This window comes from Takifugu flavidus, chromosome 13 (assembly GCF_003711565.1).
Source record: "Takifugu flavidus isolate HTHZ2018 chromosome 13, ASM371156v2, whole genome shotgun sequence".
In the NCBI taxonomy this organism is placed as follows: domain Eukaryota; kingdom Metazoa; phylum Chordata; class Actinopteri; order Tetraodontiformes; family Tetraodontidae; genus Takifugu; species Takifugu flavidus.
The window spans coordinates 5,297,686-5,309,228 of NC_079532.1; the positions used below are offsets into that span (position 1 = coordinate 5,297,686).

The following is an 11,543-nucleotide window of genomic DNA, read 5'->3' on the forward strand; positions in this document are numbered from 1 at the left end:
CTCTCCTGTTACAAAGACTATAAAGGAGCTGATGAAAACTTGCCTCCAATTGTCTGATCCTCACGTCATGGAAAGAGTTACTTTGTTACTGCACGCACTGGAATAACCCTAAAGAGGTAACAAGTCCTCCCGTATGCATCGATGCTACTAAACAGCTGGGAAGACAGTTTTGCTTCTCCTTTGTTTGATTGACATAAAGGACCGACTGAAGATGCGCACCAACCTGTTTACAAGGAAAAGCCTGCAAGTTTCAGTCTGAGGGAATGCGGACCACGCTCGGAACTGGGATGCATTACTCATCCCCTTTGTTTTTCTCCTCGACAGAGCCACGTTGTCTTGCAAAGGTTTTTGCCAGGAATTAATTTTTAGGCGTCGTAATGAGTATCAAATGTCCGCTCAATGATCAACGCGAGGCGCAGAACAGTCGGAGAGGATTAAGACAACCGTCGGCGCTTTTGGAGGAGATCTTTGGGGAAACCAGCTTTGTTTTCGTAGCTGTTGTGTTTGGTGGAGAGAAAGAAGGAGACCTGCGAAGTTGGACCGAGGAAAGTTAATCTCGAAAGACTTTTCCTTCAGTTGAAGTGATTGTTTTGAAAGCAGCAGAGGCGCAAAGACGGAGACATAGTCTCAATGGGCTGAAGACACTAGTGGTCACAGTAGGAACATTTCAGATTGTTGCTTCGGAGAGAAGCAACATCTTTGGTGTTTACTAACTGTCCTATCATTTAATTTACATTCTGCCTGTTGCACACCTGATCCCACTGCTGCTATGTAATTGGAGATGTCCGTGAATGTTATATTGTTCTGATGTTTCCAGTGCAGCATGCGTCGAGGCTTTAACGTAAATATAAACTAAACTAGTCACTTTTGAGCCCACTGGAGTATTAAAATGGCAGTGAAAGCCAAAGCACTCTACACTTTTCTGAGTGAAAACAAGGAGGAGATCAGCATTCAGGAGAACGAGGAGCTGGTTATCTTCGATGAGAACTCTGTGGGCGGCTGGTATGAGGGGGAGAACAGCCGAGGAGAGCGGGGTCTCTTCCCCGCGTCCTACGTGGAAATCATCCGCACTCGTTCAGACTCTAATGTGACCGACTGTTCCATAAGTCCTGCTGGATCTTTGGGAAACGACACCTCCTATTTCCCATCGGCAAACACCACTCTGTATTCGCAGCAGAGTTACTACGAAGAGGACGACGACGACTGGGATGACTGGGACGACCAATCAACGGTGGTGGGCGAAGGTGACCACAACAGGAGCCCCGGGGCCAATGGACATGCCCACCCGAGCCCGCCGCCCAACAACCCCAACGTACATTACAGGTCCAAACCACCCATGGAGAGACAGGACAGCATGTCCAGCTCCAGGAAGGGCAGCATGGTGGGCAGGAACCTGAACAGGTTCTCCAGCTTCGTCCGCTCGGGGGTGGAAGCGTTTGTGCTAGGAGACGTTCCCATGATGGCAAAAATAGCCGAGTCGTACACTATCGAGATGGGTCCCCTGGGGGCTCAGTGGATGGAGAGCCCGCAGCCTTTCTCCTGCTCCATCGAAGATCCCACAAAACAGACAAAGTTCAAGGGCATCAAGACGTACATTTCGTACCGCGTCACGCCGAGTCACACGGGAAGTCCTGTGTACAGGCGTTACAAACACTTTGACTGGCTGTACAACCGCCTGCTGCATAAGTTTACTGTGATATCTGTGCCCCACCTGCCTGAGAAACAGGCGACGGGGCGCTTCGAGGAGGACTTCATTGAGAAGCGCAAGAGGCGACTGATACTGTGGATGAACCACATGACCAGTCACCCGGTCCTCTCCCAGTACGAAGGCTTCGAGCACTTTCTGATGTGTGCCGACGACAAACAGTGGAAGCTGGGCAAGCGGCGGGCGGAGAAGGACGAGATGGTGGGGGCCCACTTCATGCTGACCCTTCAGATCCCCACCGAGCACCAGGACCTGCAGGACGTGGAGGAGCGCGTCGACTCCTTCAAGTCCTTTGCCAAAAAGATGGACGACAGCGTGATGCAGCTGACGCACGTCGCCTCCGAGCTGGTGCGTAAACACCTGGGTGGCTTCAGGAAGGAGTTCCAGCGGCTGGGAAATTCCTTCCAGTCCATCAGCCAGGCCTTCATGCTGGACCCCCCTTACAGCTCGGAGGCCCTGAACAACGCCATCTCCCACACGGGCCGCACGTACGAGAACATCGGAGAGCTGTTTGCAGAGCAGCCCAAGTACGACCTCTTCCAGATGCTGGACAAGCTGTCCCTCTACCAAGGACTGCTCGCCAACTTCCCTGATATCATTCATCTCCAGAAAGGTAAAGTAACCTGTCGCCCCTGCAGATGTTTGCAGCACGTGCAGACGTCGACGTGAGTTCTCGCTCGGCGGCTAATTCGTGCTTCACGAAATTGTTTTCTTGCGAGAAACTCTGGGTTTCTGGTTGCTTCCTCCAATGTTTTAATCTTAATTATGACTGAAAGTTTAGGTTTGACCTCCAGCATCTCCTCCTCTCAGCTGCAGATATGAACGGCCTCCAACTCAGAACGATCCGCTGCACGTGCACGCCTCACATGCGCGTGTGTCCGGGTGGAACCAGGGTCACTCTGTTTGCCTGCTCGGTTGCCGGAGGCAACGGAAATGCCTGAATGCACGAAAACTGTCATGTTCCCAGAATGTCAGCATTCTGTGAGATCAGGTCTCCTAAATGACGCAAATTTGTTCTCTTTGTGAGAATAATGCAGAAGTTCTGGCCACACGTGCACGCCCAGAAGCCGATGCATGAAATTTCAGATATTCCACAAATAATCTCAGATCTTAAAATGTGGGGCGTGTTGCAGGAATGCTGCTGCAGGGACTTCGGAAAGATTGAAAACATCACAACCGAGGAGCATTTAAACGCGTCTCGCACGGGCGGTTCCGTATGGCGGCGATTTCCAGGCTTGGCGGAGGCTCTGGCTCGTTCGTGTGGCGTCTGTGCCCGGCAACACTCACCCCGCCTAGTGATGCATGAGAAAAACAAAACAATCAGGAAGATATTAAAAAGGTCACGAACGCCTAAGACTGATCAGCATGCGGTCCAAATGGATCAACACAAATCTTTTTAATCACCACCGAGCCAGAATTCAGATTTATCACTGTTCTGATTTACTGGGAGAGATCTGGATGGCTTCTGTTGTAATACCGTCACGGTATTACCATCATGAGTTATTACATCAACAGCAGAGTAGAAACGATGGCGGACCCCTGCTGAGAGCTCTTCTCTCCCATATGGGAGAAACAGGCCGATGGGTCCGACTGGAATGTGTCCAGAGAATTGAAAATGGTGTCACTGGTGTCACTGGGTGCTATTAGATTACTGACGGACAAAGGCTGATTCTGCTCAGTGGTAACAAAACCTGCCTGACCCATGAGGTCGTTGTTCAATAACCAGGCAGACGCGGGAGAAGAAAATGCCAAACAGAACTTTTCTGTGGCACATGTGCCTGATGTGACGGCAGATCCAGCCTTGGCAGCACGGAGAACACGCTGACCTGAGGTCAGCCTTATTTATTTGGCCCATTTTGCCCTCTGATCATCTGCCAATAAAAATCCCATAGTTGGACTGCCATCAGTCGATTTGCGAAAATATAGTTTAATCTGATTAATCAGCCTTTCTGATCAGGGCATGTTACTGGCTCCTGATTGGTCAAGATCAGTCACATGATAGCCAGGAAATCAATCCTCTCGTTACGCACCCATGACAGAATATGAAGGTGTGTTTACATATTTGGCATTATTAGCAGGTTACTGCTCTGTGGAGAACAAATGAGTGATCAGCTGACTGAAACTAAACGTCTCTCAGGTTAGATTAAATCTGAGGATTGGTCCCACGGCCTGGATGGTGCATAAAAGATTAAACAGTTAGCATTAGACTCAGGATATCTGTTATGCTGTTTCCCATTGCTAACTGCACATTAAAGCGCTATGAACATCCGCAGACGTGTAAAGCTTATGCAGGTCGTGTTAAATGCGTAAAATTGGGTGCAAATTCTGGTTTTGATTCAGTTCTTTAGTTTTATTCGAGCTATTGTAACACAAATTAGCAACTTTTAGAGTATTTCACTGTTTGAGTGGGCAGAAAACATCCAAATGACGTCAAGGAAAACTCATTAGCCGTCACGTGGTGATAAACGCTGGTCTACTCTGTTGTTTGGTGTATAAAGTAAAATGCCTATTTCAAGCTAGCCTAACTTTATGGGGTTGAAATTGATGTGAAGAGACTGAGGAATCTCCACATCCGGCAGTGTTCAAGTTGATGTTTTGACTAAATCATGGGAGCAATTACAGCCAAAACCCTGAAATTCAAGGCTTCTTAACGACTGAAACCAAAGAAGTCAAGGTAGGATTGCTGGGATAATCAGCAGCGCTGGCTTTATCGTGGCGTCTTTGGAACTTAAATATCAGTAAACACAGTGGCTGTTAGCCTATCCACAGATTTGAGGGTCGGGGGCTCCTCTGGGACGCCTCCGCCTACATCAGTCAGATGTTTAAGATGGGTTCGAGTTGGGTCACCCTCCGCACGGCAGATTACAGCTCTACAGGGGTTTCATAGAAGAAGATTTCCTGCCAAATTCTGCTGATAACAGAGGGCCATTTAACATCAGCTTTTCAAATCGGTGCTGAATCCAGAGCACATTTGTATTTCTGACATTAGATAAGAAAGGAGAGGTCCATTAGGAACCGTGCAGCCTGCAGAACCAGCGTTTGACCTTTGGTTGTGCATCTCTCGTCTCCTTCGTTGGCGCCGGCCTCCACAGCTGACTGTTTCGGCTGTGAAGCACAAATACGCCCCTTTCCTGTTTTTGCTGACTCGTAAATCTCGGCGCTGCTCAGGCACAGTGGAACTCTGTACATTCCTGACAGCGCTGGCCCGGCAGAGCATTGTCTCATACCGATTACACACGTCTCCAAGAACTCGGTTGTTACCGTCACCTCCCTGCTGAGCTCTAAAAAAACACACGGTTACTGTGGCCAGAGGGTGTTTTGTGATCGCTTTTTGCTGCATCCACCTCTCATTTAATGCAACATACTCAAAAAAAACCCAACTCACAATTAAGTCATGTGTCCTGCGATGGACAACTAATGAGCTCCGTCTCCACAAATGTGTCTTTTAGCTGTGTTGAGTTTGAATTTGAACCTGTTCCCTCTCCGGCCACATTCCTTTGTCAACACTAACGAAAATGAAACATTATTAACGCATTTGGCCGTTTCTCAGAGGCTTGGCTCAAACATCCCTTCCTGCTAGCATGTGACGTTCTTATTTGCTGACAGGTTTATAGGCCTCTTTAGTCCAAGTGGCTGAGACTTAATAACGTGGCTTTAACTGGACGCCTGAGTTATGGTGCTGTTGCACATGTTGGGCACGGCTGCAGTCTTCCTCACTAGTTTCTCTGAGCTCCTCCAAGGTGAAGCATCAATGTCGCCCCCTGATGGCTGACTGCAGTAAAGCGGCAAACCCCTCCTCTATTGTCCTGGATCACTTTATGCCGTTCTAGATTCGTGCAGCCCCTCAAAACTGTTGCACAAACTTCTCGTGGCAGCGCAAACACAGAGAAAAACGTTCCACCTGCTCTTCTCTCTGCTCTGATTTATGATCCAGCACAGAGATTATAGTTTGTATATAAATATCACTGCATTTCCTCATCTGCTGAACACATTTTTGACACGATTTGGACAAAGAGATTAATTCTCCCCGCCCCCGTTTCAGTTTTCGGTCCCAATTGAAATGTTTTCAACATTCCTCCTGATGGATTTGCTTTTGTCCGGCACTTCAGAGTAAACACGACTGTCAAAGATAAACAGACATAAGACTTATCAAAGGTGGCCAAAAACATTCCAATCGAGGACAAAATGTTAGCTTGGACAGTAGACCTGATTGGTTGTTGTAAACAGGACGATTACTGGGGTAAGAATTTGTTGTTCTTTTCCCTCTTCAAAAGCTCCTTCCTTCCTTCCTTCTTGCCTCAGTCAGCCTCACATGTCCGCTCTTGTTCCTGCTTCTTATGAAACGCCTCCACTGATCGCGCTGCCTTGTTAATCCTCCCACCCTTAAACGCAGTTTAAAACGGCGTCTGAAACTCGAAACTGTGTGTTCATGCGCCGTGACTGCATTTTTTTGTGTTGTGTTTGTTGTTTAGTCACAGGCTGCAGCTTTTACCTGCCAAAACCTTTGTTTCCTTTCACTGCTGAAGAGTGAAACCTTCTCTGTGTTCCAAGAACGAGGGCGTGCTGGATCATTTGTGGCTCCCATTAATAGTGACGTGTGAGCGCGGTAATATTTCACTCATCACACACGAGCTCGGCAGCAAACTGTGTTTACTCTCTGAGACTGTTTATGCCTCTGAAAGTCTCGTGGTGTTCTTTCATTTTTGGTGGTGAAAAGAAGGTACGGAAGCCCAGAAAGGGCTTCACTACTGTTGCTGGGAACCATCACCCCACTTGAGGGGCTTGTGGAATTACCCTCATCACCATAAAAAGAAGTCTGTAGCCTGAAATGACATCGCGGGTGTCGTCACGGCCCCGTGTTGGAAACAAATAGAGACAGAAACGACAAAAGGTTGATGTCAGTGTGGCAAAAATGCTGCACTTCCTGTGTTAATGTCCACCTCCCACCCGGTGACGGTTGCTGGGAGATGCGGGGAGCTCAGCGGGAGTTGAGTTCAGTCACCCGTAGATGGTGAAAGACCTCTGTTGAAAAATGAGCTGTGGGAATGGTGGAGCAGGAAGTCCGTGTTGAAGGTTATCTGACCTTTAGTGGATGACAAAGGTCCCCGCTGGGGCGCTCGGGTTAGGACGATGTTTCCATTAGCACTGAACTGTTGGTGTCTCGGCAGTGCTGGTGCTGATCTCAGTCCAGCTTGGACCAGCACCAGTCCATCACAGTGAGGAGAAGCCTGTAAAAAGAAAAAAAGTGGAGAACCTGCACACCGCACCACCTTTGGAACCCGCAATGATGGATTTATTTAAAGAAACATTCTGTTTGTCTCTGAGATTCCAGCAGAAAAGCCTTAATCGCTGTCTTTTGTAGACTCACACGCTTCCCGTCCTGTCTCCGGCCACCGCCGTGAAGCATGTGGCCGCCCGTCTGGTTGCAGCAGATAAACAAAACTGGTGACTTTCCAGACCAGTGGCCATGTGGTGCTGAGCAGAGGCTAACTGGGAAAACAGGAAGGGGAGAGTCCGCAAGCTAAATGGCCGAAGAAACATGTTGGAAGCTAAAAATGTTTGTATTTGAGTTGTTGTCCAGCTTTTGCCTCAATAGTGTGACAGATAAGCTTGCACCACCCTCCAGACGGCCCCCAGACCTCTTCCTTTATACGTGTTATCTGCTGATGCTCATTCTCCCCTCATGTGGAAAAAAGAACACGCAAATGTAGGTCAGGGCCTGCTAAAAAAGACAAAGTGCTGTTCCCGTTCTCCCAGTGCTGCCTGGAATGCTATAGAAACTCCAGTATGAAGAGTCTGATGGAACAAACCCGGACGCTGTGGCGGCTGCACTAAATAACCAGACTGTCTAAAACCAGCCCTGCTAGCAGGCTAATTAGCGCGCCACCTGAGGGCAGCCTGGATTTGGAGAGACGCTCTCGCTGGATTTGATGAGAAACGCACACCGCTTGGAAAATGATGTCATGGCAGTCTGGGCGACTGCGGTTGCTACTTGTCCACATCGTCCCAAAGCAGCCGTGTGGTGCGCAGTAAAAACCAAAAAAGTAGCGGCGAGTTGTTCCCAGCTTTATCTATAAAGTGAACAACTCTCAGAGTAATCTTCACAGTTTTATTCTATTCTTAGAGTAATCGCGCTTCATAGTTTTATTTCGTATATCAGCTCTAACTGAAACAGACAATGAGCAATAAAAATAAAATAAAATCTAATAAAACATTTTTAAGACTGAAATCGACTTTTACTGCAACTATTTTTAAGGTTTTCCTTTCTGGACAGAAATGTGGTTCACTGCTTTTCAATGGTTTGAGGTAAGAGAGGGAAAAAAAAAAGACAAAATATAAATTAGCATGTAGCTTGTGCTAATTAGCATGTAGCACATGCACGTGACTGCTTTGAGGGGATGAATAGAAAAGGGCTGTGTAATGTTGCTTTTCCATTACGCAGCTTTAGCCTCTATTCGGCTGTGTTTTGGACGTTTTCCAGTATAATTGAGTCCCACCTCAGGGTGGGTGGGGTCGCCATAGCAAAGAGGAAACTATGTGCAATTCAATACTTTACTTTTAAAGCGTCTCTTACGATCAGAAACTAAGAGTCTCCCCCCCAAACAAGCAACAGCGTCCAGGGAAAACTTCCTTTAATGGGAAAGAAACCTGGAACATGACTGGAATTATGGGGGGGGGGTTGGAAAGAGAAGAGACACTTATTTGGCTTATTTGTATTTGTGCGACTCTTTGGTGTCTGGTACCACCATTCGGGCTCGTGCTATCGTTCACACGTGTGGGATGTTTCTACGAGGTGAAAACGAGTCCAATGTGTAACTAATAAAATCCATCTTTGTTCGGTTCTGGTGTTGGTGAAACCCAGACCCGGCTTGATTCATCACTCCGGTCTCACTCCTCACCGTTCCTCTTCCCTCAGGGGCCTTCGCCAAGGTGAAGGAGAGCCAGCGCATGAGCGACGAGGGGAAGATGGACCAGAGCGAGGCCGACGGCATCAGGAAGCGCTGCCGGACGGTTGGGTTCGCCCTGCAGGCGGAGATGAGCCACTTCCACCAGCGCCGGGAGGTGGACTTTAAGGACATGATGCAGGCCTACCTCAGGGAGCAGATCGCCTTCTACCAGCGGGTGGTGCAGCAGCTGGAGCGCACGCTGCGCATGTACGAGTGCCTGTGAAGACTGGAGCGGTGGGGGTGGACAGCAGCACCGGGGACTGGACTCCGGGTCGGGGTGGGGGGGTCCATTTGATCTCTGATGGATTAAAGATGTTTAAATCCAGAAAGCTACTGTACCGTTTAGTTCTTAAATACGCATCATTTAGGCTACATGACAGTATATAGTTAATTTGACATAATTTAAGGTGTTTGTAACGAGATGATCTCCCCCTTCTCGCCATCGTCCCGCACTTTTTTTTTTTCCTTTCAGGTCCGATTCCATGTGATCAAAGAAAAAAAACAGCCATATCATTTTATTTTATTTTTTTTAGTTTGGCTGGTTTTCCAACATTTTGAAGCGCTCCAGATGTTGAGGCTTTTGCCGAAGTCACTGTTTTCTATCAACAGGTCATAAAACAACAACATTTCGGGCCAAATAAGCAAATTCTTCAACAGCAACTCAACGAGCAGCACAGAGACTAGGGTTTTTCTGAAATTTTGCACCTGAAGAAGAAAAAAACCCAGTTTGTTGAAGTGGTTTTTCCCTCCCTTCACTCATGCTACAAGTGCCCTAAAGGACCTGAGACATTCTAATGGAACAAACTGGTTTTGAATGGAGCGTTTGTCTGTGTTACTGGGACGTGTTCCTGACCGAGTCGTGGGTACAAAGTTTGCACATGTTTTTCATTATCTGTTGGGTCATAGTTTTTCGGGGTGTGTTGGATCGTGGGTGAGTGACATGAGTCAACCACTGTGCTGATTAATACACCCCCCCCCCCTCTGGGTTTAGCCGCAGGTTAGCGTAGCCAAACAGTGAATGAAAACGTCGGAACGTGGGTGAAGCCGAGGCAGATTCCAGGGCCTGTTTCATGATTTACATTTAGCTCTCGGGTTTTTTAAGTGTTTTAATTGCACAAAACCAACATATCATTACTGTCATTTTTAGGAAGGTTAGCGTAGCTCTGTTTGGAGCTGGAAAAGTGACTTACAAATGTGTTAATTCAACATTTTGACAGCTTAGTTTGCCTGTAAACATCCTATAAAGCTTGTCATATGAAATGGTTCATAGCTAATTAGCCAACCAATTATTTCTGCTGTAACCGCAGCGAAGGCTCATTTTAAAATAAATATTTTTTACACTTTGTTACTGGTTAAGGAGTTGTTGCATCCCCTTTAAAAGGAGAACAAAAACCTCCATGGCAACTGAGACAGTTCCACTTTAAGAAAGTCCCGATGTGTTCAGCAATGATGCCGTGCTTTATATGTTTTGATGGGTTCGGGGGGGTTAAACTGTTAGCCGAGGTTTCTCATGTGGGTTAGAATCCGGATGAAAGAGGCCACGTGGTTTATCTGTTAGAAAAGTGCTGAATCAGAGTGCAGATTTCTGTCTAACCAAATGGTCCTTGTGTGTGTGTGTGTGTGTGTGCGTGCGTGTGTGTGAGTGGGGAGGGAGTGCTGTGTCAGTTACTGGTACTGTTCTGTCCACATCTGCAGCCTTTAACTGTTTGCTGTCCACATGTGGTGCTATTTATGCTCCATTTGAGCGAACCTTTGCTTTTCATGCATCTGGGCTCATGTGACTTTGAAGCTCCGCTCAGAAATTGCACTTCCAGAGACCAAAGAAGTCAGGCATTTTCTCCCGAGCGTGCACTCCGGTCACGTTCTCTGCTTTTCTAATCAGAGAGGGGGGTGGGGTGAGGGGGGGTGCAGAGAGATTGTATGGAAAAACAAACAATACAGAAACAAAAAGCCCAGAAAGACAAAAACAGGCAGGAGAGAAGCTGGTTTCTCTCTTGAGTTAAATGCCAGGCGTGGACATGTGAGCCGGGTGTTGCAGCAGCTCTTTGCTTCAGTTTTGGTGATGTCATGTGACTTAAGGGAACAGGGACCAAAAAACAAAAAGAAATCTTAATAAAAGTGCTGCTGGCGACTTTCTCGTGTCTTCTTTTCGCTTGTGTATGTTTGGAATGCAGCCATATCGGCACATTTTACAATTGGTTTCATGGCGTCTAATTAAGCTTTGTGTTTCTTTTGGGAGGTAAAAAGATGGACTGAACCACTATTCTCCACTCATCATCCTGTTTTATTAAACACTTCCTCCCAGCTGCTGAGTTCCAAACTTTAACCCGGTTCGTGATGTGAAAATCGGCACTCTGACGCGTTCCAGATGTTACAGGTTCCATTAGCATGGCCCCAATCACCATCTGAGAACCAAAGCACTGATGCTGTGGAACAGATTAAAACGTTACATATCAGGAAACGCGTGCCGCTCTGGGTCCGACGGCGTGGTTTCGGGCTGAGGTCACATTGTGGGCATCTGCCCGGAGGCTAATCTGACAGATTCATTTAAATCTCTACATTTCCAGGAGAGATCCAGACCTCGAAGCGACACGAAAGATTCCGGAACTGTGAGGCCTTGGTGAGGAAGGAGGAGTGGAACACGCCATCATCTAGGTGTCTGTGGGCGGGGCTGGCGGGGGGGTACCTGCGTGCCCCTACTGGTCTGGTCATGCTTGTCTGTCAATGATGGAGTCAAACCTGACATGGACGAGCACATTCTTAGCTCTCTTTCCAGGGCCCAGACTTCCAGAGTGACGCATTTTGCTTGCTACAGGGAAAAGAGGGGATGTGTCAGGTATGCAGGGCTGCTGCTGGGGCACATGGGAAACACATTAGGAGCCAAAGTGCCA

The 11,543-nt window shown here is 47.7% G+C and overlaps 1 protein-coding gene across 1 annotated transcript; it reads left to right on the forward strand.

The window, feature by feature from the left end:
- The first annotated feature begins 8 nt into the window (after window positions 1-8).
- Window positions 9-10,783, forward strand: snx33 (sorting nexin 33). The gene is made up of 2 exons (XM_057051632.1): window positions 9-2,318; window positions 8,622-10,783. The coding sequence occupies exons 1-2, from the start codon at window positions 890-892 to the stop codon at window positions 8,873-8,875; spliced, it is 1,683 nt and encodes a 560-aa protein (XP_056907612.1). The 5' UTR covers window positions 9-889; the 3' UTR covers window positions 8,876-10,783.
- The last annotated feature ends 760 nt before the right edge of the window (window positions 10,784-11,543 follow it).

Bases quoted from the DNA above. Each gene is read 5' to 3' on its own strand.
- snx33 (XM_057051632.1), top strand. From the start codon at position 890: ATGGCAGTGAAAGCCAAAGCACTCTACACTTTTCTGAGTGAAAACAAG. The intron at 2,319-8,621 runs GTAAAGTAACCT...CTCTTCCCTCAG, and splicing joins TATCATTCATCTCCAGAAAG to GGGCCTTCGCCAAGGTGAAG.